This window comes from Drosophila tropicalis, unplaced genomic scaffold (genome assembly GCF_018151085.1).
Source record: "Drosophila tropicalis isolate 14030-0801.00 unplaced genomic scaffold, ASM1815108v1 contig_463, whole genome shotgun sequence".
In the NCBI taxonomy this organism is placed as follows: domain Eukaryota; kingdom Metazoa; phylum Arthropoda; class Insecta; order Diptera; family Drosophilidae; genus Drosophila; species Drosophila tropicalis.
The window spans coordinates 1,679,590-1,698,615 of record NW_027172929.1 but is presented as its reverse complement, the minus strand read 5'-3'; the positions used below and the strand labels follow the sequence as shown (position 1 = coordinate 1,698,615).

General features: G+C 37.7%; 1 protein-coding gene across 1 annotated transcript in view; it reads left to right on the top strand.

Moving 5' to 3' along the window:
* Eip75B (Ecdysone-induced protein 75B) overlaps window positions 1-19,026 on the top strand; it is a 121,586-nt gene that overhangs the window by 86,382 nt on the left and 16,178 nt on the right. The window contains 1 exon segment of the mRNA XM_068287288.1: window positions 14,136-14,280. Within this exon segment, the coding sequence (XP_068143389.1) occupies window positions 14,136-14,280 (145 nt within the window).

Below are 19,026 nucleotides of genomic sequence, written 5' to 3'. Positions count from 1 at the left end.
CACACATATAGAAATATAGATTAGCTGTAAATCCAAGAGTCAGCCTAATCACTATACATATGTGTGTGTGTGTGTAGGTTGGGGCGATATTTCTAGATGCTCATAATGACATGCATATGCATGTCGGACGGACAGTCGATCGGTCGTTCGGTCGGCTAGTTGGACACTTTGGGTTCTCCGTCTGGGCTTTAGCCTCTGTCTCAGTCTCAGTCTCAGTCGCAGTCTCAGTTTTCTGTTGGACTGCCTCAACTAGAACTTGCTTGACTTCGTCGTCGTCGTTGTCGTTGTCGTCCGCTTCGTCGTCAACATCAACATCAACAGCGCCAACGTCAGCGTCGCCGTCAACGTAAGCGTCAGCGTTTTGTTGCTCGTTTCAGTTTAGTTCTCGAGTTCATTGCACTTGGTATAGCGGCATATTTTGCATTTATCTCCCTCTTGCTCGCTCTCACTCTTTCTTACTGATAGTCGACCTATCTTGTGGCTTTTGTGTGCCGTTTTTTCCGTCACCCTAACCCCTCCAACCGCCCGCTCGCCGCCCACCCATCAACTATTTTAGTTTTTTCCTTATATTTTTTTGAGGCCTTTTTCGCGAAACATAAATTTTTTGGCACCGATTTTCTGCCCCTTGTCAAAATAATTGCATTAATGACAAAAAATTATTATGCTTGTCACTTAACAAGCTAAAAAAAAAAAAAAATCTTCTAGTTGTTGTTGTTGTAGGTTCTTGTTAATTAAAAGCAATTATAAAAATAGACTATGCTCTCTTTTTTTTTTTTTTGTTCTATTTTTCCTCTTTTTTTTTTTTTTTTTTTTTTTTTTTGTCACAGACAGACAACAACCGCCGCCGCACACTAAAAACTAAAAGGCATTTGAAAAACGATTTGTCGTCTTGATATTATTAGAATTTATGTTGGAAAATTTTCTAGATCTGTTTCGAGTGTTGTGTACATGATGCGCCCGGGCCAGGCCCAAATCTAGAAACATTTCCACTTCTCTACCCTGCAAGCGACTCCACTCTCGACTCTCCACCCTCTCTACTCTACCTACCCCTTTTTGACGTTTACAAGCAATTACCACGCACCGAATGAATGAGAGAGAGAGAGAGAGAGCAAGCAAGCAGGGGGGGTTTGAAGGAGACCCGGACCCCATATAGCCGAGGCTGACTCGAACGATTAGTGTGCGTGTGCGTGTGTGTGTGTGTGTGTGCACTGTGGTGTGTTGCCAAGCGCCGCACTCACTCACTCACTCACTCATTCACTTATTCACTCACTCTCTGCCACATGCAAGTTGTCGTTGCAATTGCGTAGAGACACTCTCGAGGTTATTGAACGGCAGCGACCTCACTTTGCATGAGGCACACACGCACACACAAACACACACTCGACTCTATGTGTGTGTATCTGTGGTCTCAGTAGATTGCTGTGTAATTTTCTTGTTGCTCTTGTCAAGCAAATGTAATTTCAAATTAATAAAATAAATTATTATTAGACAGCAGTCGTCGACGTTGCCACCGTCGCCGTCGTCGTCGCCGTCTTTGTCGTTGCCCCCAATCGCTCTCCCCCCCTTTTGATGTCTTTGGTGTCGTTGCTGTCAGCAATTTATATATATTTGATAAAGTTTATAAACAAAAAACAAAAAAAAAAAAAAAGAAATAATAATAAATGTTGTGCAACAAACACACACACACTGAGACACACTTGGCAGTCAGACACTTAACACAGTTTTAGTTTAAGGCAAACATGCTTAATCACACTTGCCCCCCTCCTCTTTACCCTCCCCAAACCCCTTGTTGTCATCCTTTTAAACGTTCACCGCGACGTTCATTCATTTGAGGCCTTTTGTTTCTACCTGATTTAATAGAATAAGTTGCAAAATGCTCAAATTTTTCAAATAAATTCATAAGTAATTGCTTTTTGGCATATGATGATTACTCAATTGAAATGTGAGAACTCTAGAATGAATACTTCTAAAGTAAATACTTTTAGAACAATTACTTGTGATGTGAAAACTTCTACAGAAATTGTTAATGCATGTAGTGGCAGAAAGAAAGTAGTTAAACAATACTTTTAATGTTATAACTTTTCAAGTTGAAGCTTTGAAGTGATGTAATTACTTTTACTTAAACAATAACAATTACAATTTTGGTAATTACGTTTACTAGATGCAACTTTAAAAGAATTAAACTGAAGTACTTATAGAAATTCAAAGAAATTGCATTACATTTCAAATGAATTACTTCTAATGAATTGCATTTAATAGACTTACTTATCTATATACTTTAAAGGAAATCCCTTTAATTGCATTACATTTTGAAATTACCCATTGAAATTACTTGTAATGAAAAAAGTATGGTATTTTTAATTACCAAAACTTCGTTTAATTGCATTACTTTCAATAAAATTACTTTTAATGCAAAAGCCTTATCTATATATTTAAAAGAAATCCCATTAATTGCATTACATTTTGAAATTACCTATTGAAATTACTTTTAATGAAAGTGTCTAGTATTTCTAATTACCAAAACTTTGTTTAATTGCATAACTTTCAATAAAATTACTTCTAATGCAAAAGTACTGGATAAGTCCATAATACACTAAGAACTTGGATCAAGTAAAGAACTGAATCAAGTAAAATAATTGAAAATTGTGTACACTGAGAGAAATACATAAATATAGATGATAAAGTTTGTGATATTTTATTTGCAGTTTGCGGTTTTTATGTGTTTGTCCATTCAAACTAATAATTTCGATTACCAAATATTGTTGGTCTATAATTTTGCATAGAATGGCTTATTAAATCGATCAATCAATCAATCAGTCCATGAATCAATCGTCTGATCAGATTGTGTGTTTGGGGCACGATAACTATAATTTCAACACCTAGAACTCTGAACTGAGCCAATCACAATTCAATTTGATATTCGAATTTGAAAATTTCAAACTTATATTTTGTATCTTTGATAACACGCCCATTTCCTGACCAAAAACAAAATTTGACAGACAGACAGAGTAGAAGGAGAGAGATAGAGACAGAGAGAGAGAGAGACACCATATGACTCAATATTGAAAATACGATAATTTGCAGTGACTTTTGTCATAAATTTTCCAAACGAACATAAAACAAAACAAAAACAAAAAAAAACCAAAAAAATTATTCAAAATGTTGCATAATTCGACAACTGCTGCAGCTGCAACCGAGAGGCATTTAAACCAAATGCTGTCAGTTGGTTTGGAAGGCGCCCACTTTAGGAGCGATCTCATGCGTCTCGACAAAGCCAAAAACCTGAAAAAAAATCAAATTCCGCCCATATAAAGACAGAGCCGACGGCACGTGAGTTGTTTGGGTTGCTCAGATATACTCAAACATATATGAATCTGAGATATATATGTATGTATATATTTTTTATTTTTTTTTTTTTGGTGAGTCATTAAAAGTGCCGACAACAATTTATATGACAGAAGTTGCGAGGCGTCATTAAGAGGCCAAAGTGACCAAAAAAGGCAACAGCAACAAAAACGCCGATTGAAATTACATTAATTGTGTATGTGTGTGTGTGTGTACCCACAACCCCCGCAAACACACACACATACATGGAAGACTTAGGTTAGAGGGGGAAGGTAGCGAACAAGCTGGAACTGGAGTTTTCGCAGAGTTCACTGCACTTTGGGTCCCAGCTTTGAGGCCGTCATCACCTGCTCTCTCTCTCTCTTTCTCTCGAAATATCTATCTCACTCTTATGCTCTCTGTGCTATGCTCTCTCTCGCTTTTGGCAAATGCCAACGACCTGCGCAGAACTGCAGTTAGATTCCGTTTATTTTTTTTGTTCGTTGTTTGTTGCAATTGCAAGCAAAAGACCTTGCCTCTCTCTATTCACATATATCTCTCTAACTTGCCTCTAATATCCATTCATTTTAGTTGCTCTTGTTGTTGTTGTTGTTGTCGTCATCTGGAAACGAGTTTCTCTTACCTCTCTAGATCTCTATCTCTCTCTCTCTCTCTCTACCCCCTTGTCTCCTTCTTGGTATGTTTGGGCAACTGTTTTTAATATTTACGTCAATGCTTAGGTTTGGATAAGATTTTTCCATGTTTTTGTGTTGCTTGTCAATATTTATTTGTTTGTTTAAGATATTTTTTTTCAATGGCCAAATAATAATAATAATATTAATTAGGCAAAATTGTTTATGAATAGAATAGACAATTAGACAAGTGACAGATGACAATTTTTTTGGGGCTCTAATTAACAATCATTGGGATCATTTGATTAGTTTGCCAATTTACCCAAAAAGTATGCTATAATATTTTTGTACTTTGTAATATTTAATGAGAACTTGTATTTGGCATATTGAATGAGCAATTACCTACCAAATTACAATGAATATAAACAACTTCTTATGATAATTTACCCACAAAAGTATGCTATGCATTATGAGCAAAATTTCTTTAAGAAATTTTCTCCTAAAGAATATGTTATTATCCTAGTAAGGGCAAACATTGCACTTTTTTTTGTCTTAAATCTAATGAAGAACTGATAATAATAGGCCTTCTGTGCCCTGTTTGCCCTCGACCAACCCCCCAAAGGTATGCTATAGAAATATTTGTTTTACCTTTTATCACTAATAATGAACTTGTAATTAGTTAGAACTGTAATTATTAAGCCATTTGTTAGCTAAATGTCATTGTTTGATAGTTACCTGAAAGTATGCCATGAAATGTCTCAATCAATAGAAAATGTCTTGTTTTTGAAACTATATTAACTAAAGTTATAAGTGAACTCTTTGAACTCTTTATTTAATATTCTCTCTCTTTCTCTCTCTCACACTCTTTCTCGGTGTAACTATTGAAAAATCATAAACCAAATAATAACAATACAAATAATGGCTAAATAATTGCGTTCAGTTCATTGAACTTGCCCATAAGCACAAGCCAAACACACTGACGAATGTACCAATAGAGAGAGAGAGAGAGAAGCAAGTACCTAGAAAGATATATATATATATATGTATATATAACTAACACGTACCAACAAATTATTTGTTACGCATACGCTTAGAATGAGACACAGACATAGAGCGAAATGTGTGTGTGTGTAGATAAAAATATGCAGATATAAATATGAGCTAAAAAAACTAGCACAAAATTCTATTCTACTAGCCTCAACATCTTGGAAAGAAAGAAAATGTTTCATGTAATTTGTAGTTATTGTAATAATTATAAAAAAAAAAAACACACACACATTTGCCAATGCGTTAAAAAGAGACAGAGAGCATTTATGGTGTGGCATGGAATTGCATTTCGTTATGCATATATTTATCCTTCAACTCTGTTGAGCTGCGGTCATTGCTCTAGCTCCCCAGCACCAGCAGCAGCAGCAGCAGCAGCAGTTGCACCAGTCACATGACCAGCCAGCCAGGAAAATTTTTAAGGTTAACGCTTGTGCAGCAGCAGCAGCAGAAGCAGAAGCAGCACCACCTAGCGGCGGGTGGTCCGAGCGACAGAGAGAGAGAAGGAGAGAGAGAGCACACACAAAACACTTTCGTTGTACATAGAACGTAACCCCTAAAAATCTATATACATATGTATGTGGCAAGTGGCAAGAACCCTCTTACCTCCCTTCGTTACAGCGAAGCTCCTCTTCATCCAGCTCTGATGCCAAATAAAGTTCAATGCACGACAAGTAGGTCAAAGCAAAATGACAACCACCACCACCACCAGCGCCACCCAACCACCCACACCCACTTTCTTGGCAAAAGTGAAATGCAAAAGTGGGGGAGGATTGTCGTTTGTTGGGGTACGGGGAGGGGATTGGATTGGCTTGGCTTGGCTTGCGTTTGGGGGGGGTTGGGTAGGGCATTTGACATGGCACAGGTGTCTTGTGCGCGCCAATTTTTAGCACTATGGTAAAACTAGAATCACTTTTAGGTTCTGGCGGGAAAGGGACTAAGGAGAAGGTTCTTTTGACAAGTTCCCTCAAGGGGTTCAATGGTCTAACCAACTAGGGAGAGAGAACTCTAAGATTCTGACATTTGGTGGTCGAAAAAGGGAAATTTCAGTGTATTCAAATTAGCCATTAGCCACACACACACACACACACACTCGCACACTCGCACGCACACCTGCAACATGTTCATGTTGATAATGATGATGATGAATTGTTGGCCATATTGTGCACACATTTGGCCAATTAAATGCATTGCATTTCCTTCCTGAGGTCATTTCCTCTGTTGCTTGCTGCCCTAACATCAACAACAACGTAAGTTCTACACACACTCAATTGTTGTTGTTGTTGCTGTTGCTCCCCATTTATGCAAAAAGAAAAAAGGCAACCGATTTTTGCTGTGCGCCAAGTCCAGAGAGAAAACGACGACGACAACGACGATGACACACACACACACACACTCTCTGACGCATGCTATTGCCATCTCTTTTACTCACTCTGTGTGTGTGTGTGTGTGTGTGATACCAATTCTGATTCTGATTCTGATTCAGCCTATGCTGCCTTCAGCTGCCTTCTGCTGCTGCTGCTGCTGCTTGTGCTTCTTCTTTAAGGTTATTGCAGTGCAATGTCCTCAATTGTCGGTCGCCTTGGCTCGACGATTTTTGTTGTTGTTGTTGTTGTATGATAGTGTGTAATGGTTATGTGTTCAAGTCCGTTTTTGGGAGCTCAGATGATGCTCCTGGCCAGATATATTCCTCTGCTCTTTCTTCATCCTTCTCATTCTCCTCCTCCTCCTCCTTCTGCTCCTGCTCCCCATTCTGTTTCTCGTCTTGTTCTTCTTTGCGAGCTGCCCTTCGCATGAATGTTAAATGCGAAATGTGAAAGGTATTTCCGTTCAATATGATTTCTTTTCTTCGGAGCTCGCAAACTCATTTGTCATTATAATGTTATGCAAAAATACAACAACAAAAAATAAAAAATAAATAAAAAACATACACAAATTTTTCATGCGTTTCACACATATTTAAGGAAAGCGAGCTTTGAGAAAGAGAGGGAGACAGAAAGGGAGAGAGAGAGAGACAGATTGAAATGGAGGTCATAATAATCTTAAATTAATTTAACATTACAAAAATATAAATCAAACGAAATCTGTTATTCTTATTTAGTTTTTTTACCTCAAAGAAAAGAAATTTTATGTTAAATAAAATAGAAATAGGAAAAAAAAATTAATTTAAAAAAAAAATTAAAAAATAATAAATTTAAAAAAAAAATTTTAAAAATAATGAAAAAATCTCAAAAACAAAATCTATTAAAAACTTAAACATTAATATAAAAAAAAAACTTGAGTTAAAAAAAAAAAACTTGAAAAAATAATATTTTTATAATTATTTTTTCAAGTTATTTAAAAACAAAAAAAAAGTTAATGCAAATACTAACTACAAAAAAAAGTTTAGAAAAATAAAAAAAAATAAAAGATTACAAAAAAATTGTTTTTTTAAGAAGAATCTTAAAAAAAATAAAATAAAACGAAAAAAAAAAAACTTCAAATGAGGAATAAAAATAAAAAAAAAGGTTGCAGATAATCTTTTTGGGTTTTCGGTCTACATAACTCTTAACCCCTTTGAACCCATATGGGTTGGTTAACCCTCCGCTTGCTCTGTCTTGCCTGTGTCTTGTTGATTAGTTGCTAAGCGGGGCGACTAATGACAATAATAATATTTTGTCCTCAATTAAATATTTATAAACAAGCAATTACCTTTTTCTATCGATGAATGACAAAAAGCCTTCCTATTATCCCTTTTGGTTTAGTGCTAGTTCTCAACCCCAACAACAACAACAACAAATGCAAAAGGCGACCATGAGCCAAACGAGTTGAACGAACTGAGGCCAGAGACAGCGACAGCGACAACTGCAGAGAAGTGACGTCAATGAGCGCGAGGCCAAATGGAAACGTTTCTCGTCTCTCTCTCTCTCTCTCTCATTATGTGTGTGTGTGTGGGGGAGGATTGGGGAGTTAGCTCCTTTCCTACGTGAGCGTTTGCCTACGTGCGGCTGACCTCGTGTTGGCTTTTTTTCCTTTTTTTTGCTGTTGTTATTTTTGCTGTGTACTACTACGACAAGAAGAAGAAGAAGCAAAGGCAAAAGCAGATATCCAGGGGTTGGACCAGGCCAAAAAAGTATCCTTGCACGTTGAAAGGGAGTGACAGAGATAGAGATAGAGAGAGAGCGAGAGCGAGTGTGAAGAGAGAGCATTGAACTTTTGGTGACCTGAATGTGCAACCAGGCGCGGGTCGACTTGTAATTTGAACATAATTTATTTATTGTACATACATACAAATTTTTGGTTGTTGTTTTTGTCAACTAATTGCTGTCCCCTGCTGGTCAGGAATAGACAGAGAGAGATAGAGAGAGAGAGGTTGAGAGGGCGAGATAGAGATAGACTAAAACCTAATGACTTTTCCGCCAGCTCAATTAGAGAAGCAAGTGAAATTCTGACTTTTGCCTGCCCACTCATCGTTCGTTCGTACGTTCGAATGTCAAAAAACTGTCAAATAATTTTCAAAAGCTTAGCCATGATGAACGTTTTGTTTTGTGCCAGAACAAACACACACACACAAAGACACACAGACGCAGAGAGGTGAGTAAAGCGCCATAAAGTTCCGGATTTGATGTTGTCTCTCCATGTCCATGTCCAATGATGTGGCATGATGTTGGGGATTGGGTGGGTATTGGGGCACGGCACGTGCTAATTGCTTACGCATCGAAAGACTTCTGTTTCTTTTTCAATTTTTAAGAACGTCTTTGAAAGACGTTAAGCTTCTGAAAGACAACCAAAAAGAAGATGACAAAACCAAAGAAATTAACAGGTAATGCAAAAAAACGACAACTTTTCTTAAAAACTTCATGTGTGCGTGTGTGTGTGCTCCAAATTCCTTAAAGACAAAAAAAAAAAGAAAAGAAAACGCACACGACGATACACGTTTCGGGTTTCAAGAGCCCTTGAAAGACCTTCGATCTCTTGTCATATTTTGATGTCAAGTTCTGACAGTAGCCAAAACACAAAATTTGGTCAAGATGTGATCTTCAAAAGTAGCAGGAGAATGGAGAGGGGGGCCGGGCTAGTAGTAGTTGGCCTTAAGCATTATTCCATACAAACGTATCCGCCGATCTACCAGAATTTAAATGTGCCATGGCTGAGTTGTGCCCAAATAGGCCCAAAAAAAAAAAAAAAAAAAAAAATCACACAAATTATTTAACAAACAAACAAATGAATTACATATGAAAAAAAGTCAGTAAACGAAAGAGTGAGAGAGAAAGAGAGAGGGAGAGACTGAGCTCCATCTCACACAGCTACTCCTCTCTATGTATGTGCTATGTGGAAATGCTCTCACTTTCTTTTGAAACTTGTTATATGCTTTGCGTTTTGCCATGAGACCAGACCACAGAGTTCATTCACATTTGACAGCCACAGCCAGGCCTGAAACGACACACACACACACACAGAAAGAGAGAGAGAAAGAAACTGCCAGAGAGAGCCAACTTGAAAATGGGCACAGCTGTTCCCGAAAGTTCGTTGTTGCAAATTTCATATAGAAGAGAGGCTAACGAGCGACGGAGAGAGAGAAGAAGCTCGGCTTGAAGACATTGAAATGAGTGCAAAATTGGCGGCACTTGAGAGTGCATTGAACTCAAAATTCTTGATATTCAAAAATTTTCTAATATTAATTGCTCAAAAGATGATTTCCTTGAACGCATTTTAGTTTGTCTATGAGTAATAATAATAGAATACCAACACTCCCTTTAAATAGTGTTTGTGCCCCATGCCAGCCACCACCAACTCCTCGGTTGATAGCTGCAACACTAAGCCACCAAGTCTTTGGGCCAAGCCCACACCAAGCGAATAACTACACTGTGTGTGTGAGACGGGGGGGAGGAGGGCAAGGGGCCAAACGGTGAGGTTTCTGTGTCGTTGACCGACCGTCAGGCCACAAATCCAAAGACTTTTGTGCAAACTGCAAACAAATTTGCATGCAAATGTGCATTGAGAGCAACAGCAGCAACAGCAGCAGCAGTAGACCCAGAGCCCACAGCCAGCCGATTGAGAGCGAGAACGCGAATGCGAATACGAATGCTAACACTCAACATGCAATGTAACAGAGACAGCGAGAGAGTAACGAATGACGAACGACAACTACAACTGAGTTCGTACGTAACGATGTTGCTCACTCACTCACTCACATACAATTGGCTCGTCGCTCTCTTTGGCTCTCGTTTAGCTCCACATTTGGAGGTAGCTGACCGAAAACTGGGTCACGACAATGGCGGGGTTCGTTGAACTGACTCTTGCCAGTCAGCCAACCTCTGCTGCGCTACTGTCGCTGCTGCCTTTGCTGTCGCTGACGCTACGTCTACGTAGACGTCGCTGCTGACGTCGTTGACGTTTGGGGGCTCTTTTTTTTTGTTTTGTTGTTTTGTTTGCGCTTGCTGGTTACGTGAGACAGCGTAAGAGCGAGTCAGAATGTGTGCGAAAGAGCAACAAAGTGTTGTGGCCTCAAAAAAATTAAAACCCCAAAAGAAAAAGAAATTATTATTTAATAAATTATTAATAAATTTGTTTTATTAAATAATCAGCAAGAAGTGAAAAGTAAAGTTCACTGATCTAAAGGCAAAAACAAGGCACTTCCATTGTGTCTACATTTAATCCAACAACAGCAACAACAACAAAAACTTTAGTTAAAAACATTTGCCAATCTAATATTTGTTTAGACTTTTTTTTTGGTTTTATTTCTGTTAATTAGTTTGGGATTGTTGTTTTTCATCTCAAGGGAAAGTAGGCCAAAACATAAACGGCCAAAAATGTGGTAGGTCTCTCTCCCCCTTTAATTTTAAAACAACTGCACAAATATATATCTAACAAGAAAATATGTATATATAGAATGAAAATCTGGAACATTGACAATTTGATATTATGAATTCGAAATGCAACCTAAGATTTTCTATCATGAAATAAAACCATTAATTGGAAATTGAAAACCTGAAAAGTTTATTCAATAAAATGTGAGCTTTGTTGCTTAATTAATTGAAACATATTTAAGACTTGAAAATACATAAACGATTTTGTCAGGAAATTCCTTTAAAGTAGTTTCAAATTTCATGACCTCAAAAAAAAGGGAGGAAAAAAAATTTAAAATAAAATATAAAAAAAGAGAGAAACAAAAATCGTAATCTTTACCAAGAATTATGACAAAAAACAAAAAAAAAAAAAAAACCAAAACTGACCCCAAAAATAAAAAATAAAAAAACTAGTCTGCGCTATCTTTCTGGAATTATCGTTCTAGATCTTCCAAAACACACACACATACCCTCTATATATACATATATAAGATCCTCTTAGGCCTGTCACATTTATTGATAGCCTTAGCCAGACGAGCTACACAACGAACTCAACTCTTTCTCTTTCTCTTGTTTCCCTTTTCTCTGCCCCCGCCCCCGCCGATTTTGTTGCTCTCGTATCAATTAATCTTATTTGTCACTCATTTATCAAAACATGAACAAATATATAAAAGGAAGGCCTCCCGCCCACTCACCTGAGTTCCTACAACAACAATTGAATACCTGCCACCTACAATGCGTTGTCGTCGTCTAAAAGTTGTAAGTTCTTTTCTTTTTGTTGTTATCAAACAAAGCTGATCAGTCAGGTGGCAGCAACAGCAGCAGCAGCTACCTGAAAAATCTGCCTTGCGTAGGTGTTCCAAGAATTGTTTACAACAACAACAACACGTCGAGGCGCCCCCCAACCGAAATGTGCAGCAGCAGCAGCAGCAACAACATCTATTGTTAGCTGCCCGCATAGCATTTGGCAGCGCAGTCGACGTCTTTGGAGTGAATGTCCTCAGTTGGCACACAAAAACAAAAAACCCCCAACATAAAATTCAGAGAGCGAGAGAACGAACGAATGTGAGCTCCCACAGTGAGTGAGTGAGTGAGTGAGTGAGTGAGAGTGAGAGAGAGCGAGAGAGATTAAACGAAGATTGCCGAACGGCAACGAAGTTTTGTGTTGCTGCTGCTGCTGCTGGTGTTTGAGTTTCTGTTGCTGTTGTCGTTTCATTCGCAAATTGCTCGTCATTGGCAGCGGTTGTGCAGAGCAAGAAAAGCGCGCGAAAAAAACAGATAAAGTAATAGAGCAATTTCAAACAAAAAGCATCAAATGTAAAGAAACAAATAGCTAAAGTCAACGCAAATAACGTTAATAGCAACAACAGCAACAAAATTCAATATAATCCAAGAAAGAAATCATATGAAAAGAATTGTTTTTTTTTTTTATTGTTGGTGCCCGCCAGTGAAGTGTGAATGAAGTGTGCAATGTTCCTTATTAGCAAATTCTAGAGAGAAAGAAAGAGCGCGAGCGAGAGCGAGCGAAAGAGAGAGAGAAAGAGCGACAACAGCAACAGAGTTCAAGTGTCATTTCGAAACCAAAAAGAAAAAAAAAAAAAAAAAAAATTATATTAATTTAAACAAAAAATATATAAAGTTAACAAACAAAATCAAAATGGTTTGTGAACAGCAGCAGCAACAACAACAGCAAACCATTGTGTTGCTAACAACAGGCAATATTGTCAGTCTACAGCAGCAACATCAGGCTCCATCAGCCGCCCTTCACCAACAGCAACAGCAGCAGCAGCAGCAACAGCGCAACAACAACACTAACTCCTTAAAGACGCAACATTCTGCTTTAGTTAAGCTATTGGAATCGGCGCCACTTAACAACAATAAGCAGCAGCAGCAGCAGCAACATAGCAGACAAATTGTTTACCTGCCACAGCAACAACAACAACAACAACAGCAACGTAAAAGACTGAAAAATGAAGCTGTAATTGTACAACAGCAACAAACACCTGCAACATTAGTAAAGACAACCACCAACAATAATAACAACAACAACCAGACAAGAACAACAACAACAACAACAAATAGTATTAGTCAGCAGCAGCAACAAATTGTATTGCTACTGCAACAACAACCCATAGCAACAGCAACAACAGCAACAGCTACACCAAAGCCCGATCTGAGCGCCAAAAATGATAGTGAATCTGGCATAGATGAAGATTGTCCCAATAGCGATGATGATATTGCTGCTTCTCCCCACCATCTAACAACGGCAGCAACATCTGCTGCAGCAGCAACATCAAATGGATCATCGACAACAAATCATGATGATGGTTATGAGCAATATCAATGTCCTTGGAAGAAAATACGCTATGCACGTGAGCTAAAGCAACGAGAATTGGAACAACAACAGCAGCAACATGATGATGATGCAGCAGCTGCTAATACAGTAGCGGCAGCGGCAGCAGCAGCAACAACTGTGGCAACTTTGCAGAGTAGTCTAACAACAAAAACAACAACACCCACCAGTAACAATACTACTACTACTAGTAATACAACAACAAAAACAACAACTACTTCTACCAATAAGCTCAATCAATTGCATTGTGATAGTCCATTCTCGGCGCAAACGCATAAAGAAATTGCCAATTTATTGAGGCAACAATCTCAGCAAGAGCAGCAATTGCTACACCATCATCATCATCATCAACACCAGCAGCAGCAGCAACAACAACAACAACAACAACAACAACGAAGGGATAGTTCCGATAGTAATTGCTCACTTTTAAGCAATTCCAGTACACAATCGCTAACAAATGCCACCAGCAATATGCAAAATTGTTGCACTTGCAGCAGCAGCAGCAACAACAATCACACCGATAATCAGCAGCACCAGCAACAACAACAACAACAGCCAATGGAGGGCATGGAAGAAGAAGATGAAGAGGAAGATGATGCACAGGATTCGGGCTGTGATGATGAGCTATGCGAACAACATAATCAGCATTTAGACTCTAGACAATTGAATTATTTATGTCAAAAATTTGATGAAAATTTGGACACGGCTCTCAGTAATAATAACAATAACAACAATAATAATAATAATAACAGCAACAACAACAACAAAGTGACAACAGCAACAGCAGCAGCCAATGAAGATGCTGATGTAGGTTTTTTCTTATATCATTTAACCAAATTAATGCAACTTTTTAATGACTATTCTATGTGCATATTATGTCTATATCTATATATATATTACATTTAGAATGGAATGATATTTATGTTTTTCATTTCCATTTGTTTTTTATTGCAGGGCTTTTTCCGTCGCTCTATACAGCAGAAGATCCAATATCGTCCTTGCACCAAGAATCAACAGTGCAGCATTTTGCGTATTAATCGCAATCGTTGTCAATATTGTCGTCTCAAGAAATGCATTGCCGTTGGCATGAGTCGCGATGGTAAGTTTGAAATAACTATTATTAATAAAATTATTATTAAAACACACACAGACACACACACAGACACACATGAAAAAGTCTTATAACTTTTGTTCGTATATACATATATAATTTTCGTTTCGTTTTTTTGGTTTTTGGCCCTCGCGTCGTTCGTCTCGTTTGAGAGTTCATTGACCAGCCATGAACGAAATTTCAATATGCTACATACCATGGCCGAATGTGTGTGTGTGTGCGAGTGTGTGTGTGTTTGTATTGCAACATTTTTTCACGGCAAAGTAAAAGTTGTTGAGCATTTTTTTTGTTTCTTTTCGTATTTTGTTTAAACAAATTTTCAACAACACCCGCATGATAAATGGAGAGCAGGGCAACACCAACAACAACAACAACAACTGTGTGTTTTTGTGTGTGTGTGCGCCATTTCGAAATTGTGTTAAAAGTTGAATGAACGCACTTAACCTAAATCCATAATGGAGACAACAGCACAGTTGCTCTTCTCTCTGTTTCTCTCTCGTGTGCTTGCACACACAAATATACTCTCTCTCTCTGTCTGTCTCTGTCTCTTTCGCTTTGGCGGTCTTTTTTTTTTGTCTCAGTCGTTGCCTTGCCTTGGTTATTATTAAATTTTGTAATAATTTGTTTAAATTAAACTCAAAAGCCCGGAAAATATTTTACAGGAAATAACAGCAGCAGCAGCAGCAAGCAGCTAACCAAAACGATTATGAAAGCGTGCACACACACACACACACACACACACATAATCGCACAACAACTCTCTTTCGTCGTTCATTGACTTCTTCTTCTGCATGGTAGTCAGCCATGTTGTTGTTGTTGCTGCTGTTGCTGCTGCTGCCGTTAACGACGTCGCTGCTGTCGTCGTCGTCGTCGTCGTGCAGTGAAAACGAAAATGAAAGTGGTTCATGCGTGTGGCGAGAAAGAGAAAGACTGAAACTGATTGACTAGAGAGAAGAAGAAGAGATGTTAGGGGGAGGAGGAGGGGACGTGGGGCGGAAGAGAAGCTGTTTTGTAGGGGCAGCACGCAGACGCGGCCTTTGTGTAATAATATTATTTTATTTGTTGTTATTGTTGCTGCTGCTGCTGGTCTCTTGGTCGTTCGTTCAGTCGGTCTGTCGGTCGGTCAGTCTGTCGGTTGCTTGTTATGTTGTAATTGATGGATTAGATTTTGATATTTCATTTTGTTTGTAGAGCAAGCAAAAAGCGTCTGTGGCAATCGTATGAAAGTTTTTGTTTTCTCCCTTCCTCCCTCCCTCTCTCTCAATCTCTCTATCTCTCTTTCCATCATAGAGTGCACTAGGAATTAGGGAGCTGAAATTATCAGCTAAATAGATGGATGACTATATATACATACATACATATATATATATATTTCGTTCTATTTAATTAGTTTTGAGTTAAACCAAAAAGTTTTTAGTATTTTCTCTCTTTTGAGACATTTATTAATAAAGAATTATATAAATTACAATTATAAATAATCATCAAGTCAGAGAAAAAAAACACATTAAATATAATTATAGAAGAGTTTTCAAACAAATTTGATAAAGATCAACCAGCTTTTTAGTTACATATTAGTCTAGTAGTAGTAATTAACCCATTTTGTTGTTGTTGTTGTTATTATTGAAGACCTTCAGTATTGATATCATGGGATTTTAGTTAAAAATAAATACACCCACATAAAAGCCATTAATTTAACTAAATTAGCAAAATAATCTTTGATTTTTTGTTGGTTTTTTTTTGGCAAATCCTTGAACTAGTTCTAAAAAGCAAAAAAAAAAAACCCCCAAATAGCAACAATCAAACTAAAACAAAATGCGACCGCCAACACAAATGAAAAAAAAAAAAAAAACACAAAAAACCAAATTCGAACTCGGCAACAGTGAAATAGCAATGAAAATGCCAACAGCAGCAGCAACAACAACAACAACAATAAATAAAAACACAAATTTCGAATTGTTTATAATAAAAATGACCGTGTGCTATTTAAGCAAAGCCAACAGCGCAGCCAACGTCACACACACAAGCCCCCATATATGTATGTGTGTGTGTGTGTGTGTGCTGCTGCTGCTGCTGCCTTATCTTTCAAGGAAAATTAAATTCATATGAGGGCCAACATCGTCGCTTTACAGTTATAAAACACAAGAGCCAACGCCTGACCTAGAAAAAAACAAAAAAAAAAAAAAAAAAAAAATACCCTCCCTCCGCCCACTTCTTCTCCAACTCATACCCGATGTCAAAATATATACATATATATTTTGATTTTCGAAACTACTTTCACTTTTCACTTTGAAGACGACAAACTCAAAAAATAATTGGCTGGGGCCATTTCGAAACACTTTCTTTTCAGTCAATCACCCTCCCCCCCAGACCGAAACCATCTTTCGTATGCCAGAGACTCTTTCATAATTTCTTTTCTTTCGAATAAGTAAGTAATAGGCGCCATTTTGTTTGCTCTATTGCAAAGACACTCAAAAATAACGCAAGAAATGAAAACGAAACCGAAACCGAAAATTTAGCGCACACGATTCGACGTCGCCCCCCAAAAACAAAAAAAAAAAACCAAACAGAGTCTTTCTCTCTCCCCCCCCACACACACACACACACCGAAAAATCCATCCATCCATCCATCCAAAAGCAGCGCCAGCCCCATGAACACAGAGCACACAGAGGCTCAGTTCATTGACCGCCGCTGACGTGCACGACGAAAACTAGGTCAGCCTCACACACACACACACACACACACATAGAGAGAGGCAGTGAAGGTGGTTGATGTGTGTGTGTGTGTGTGTGTGTGAGCTTGACTGACTGATAGGAAACAACAAACAATATATATTTGAACATATATTGCTATCTCGCTCATTTTGCATATTATTTTTTATAGTTTTTCTACTTCAATTTTTGAAACAAAATATATGTATAAAAATATATAAAAATTTAAAATTTTATTTATTAGTTTTCTCATGCACATAAAAAAAAACATGTTTATTTTAATTGAAGTGAACTTAAATTAGCGCGAGGTTAAGTAAATTGAAAGTAAGTTGAATGAAATACATATAGAAATCAGAGAGCGAGAGAGAGAGAGAACATTTGACATAGAAATACAGAGATAAAGCTAGGGAATAAAACTAAATGCAAGTTTTTTTTTTTTTAATTTTTAATTTTTTATGATTATAATTATTAATAGATTTAATAGAAACATTTGCTTATGATTTTTAGAAACTTATAAACTTTTAAAATTTTGAAAATAATACAAATTATTTGTTTGGCTACAAATTTTAAATAAAAAAATTGAAAGTCCTTTGAAAATGTTGAAATTTAATTATTTTAAAACCCAATTTAAATTCCTGTTTAATTGTAGTATGAAAACTAAAGTAGGCACACATTAGCAATTAGTTAGTTAGTTAGTTAGTTAGTTGGTCGAACGTTTTTTGTTCTGTGTTTTGCTGTGTCCCCAAAAAGCTTATAAAATAATCAAACAATTGACAATTATCGAACAAAACAAAAAAAAAACTATAAGCAAGAGTCATGCTCATGCTCATGTTGTTGCTACTGTTGTCGCAATCATTATTATTTTGAGGCTACAGCAGCAACAACAACAACAACAACATAAGCATGCATGTAGATTTCGCCTTGCCTAGTCCGAATAGTCTTCTATCTCGCTTGCACGCTCGCTAGCTCTCTTATTCACTGTATGGTGAGTGTTTTGAACTTTATTCAGGTCAATTACAAATACATTAAAATGCCAGTGCTATGCACACACACACACACACACACACACACAAACACACAAGCTGTTGACTAAAATAATATTAGAGGCTACATAAAATTTACAATAACAATGAGAACAAGGCGGACAACAAGCAAGGAGACGGCCGACCGACTGACTGACTGACTTGAGGGTTGGGTCGATCTATTGGAAGTTTAACACTTTGAGACACACAGTTCAAGGAGATTTCTTCTTCTTCTTCTTCTGTTGTTGCGAAAGGCGTTCGCCAGTGGGCGGACATAAAGCTTCAAGTACAATAAGCTAATGATGATCATTGCCAATGATGATGATGATGCTGTTGACTCGGCTAGGTGGGTGGGTGAGGAGGTTTAACCAATTTAATGCCAAAACTCCAACTCTTGTTATTATACAATTGACCATAAGTGAAATTATTTTACGCGTGTCAAGCCTTAAATAAACGAAAAACAAAACGAAGCAAACTTAAGCATTGTTTCCTCCATCACCTGCTGCTTCTCCCTCCTCCTCCTCCTCCGTCTCAGAGGTTACATAAAATTGCGTTGTTAACGGTGAAATTGCAAAGAAAAGACCAGAGGAGAGTAGAAAGAAAGACAAATGATAATAATAATAATAAAAAGAAAAAAACGTAACAAACTTGTTTTACAAACGGCGCTGCTGCTGCTGCCGTTGACGTTGTCGTTGTCGTTGTCGTCGACGTTGACGTCGCCTACTACTACGCAAGTTGAACCTTCAAAAGGTTCATTTACCTCGCTGCCCAGTCAGCCAGCCAGCCAGCCAGCCAGTCAGCCACAGTCAGCTAGTCGGAGCGCCAAAAGCTGTGTTCGCGCGCTTCGACACGAACAAGCCGAACGCACGAACAAACGACGATGACGAGAAAAAATGTACTTTCGCTTTTTTCAATGCCTCGGCGCCAAAAGCAGCAGCAACAACAACAAGAACAGCGAAAACTAGTTTCAGAGAGCCAAGCTTAAGTTGTTGTTGCTGTTGCT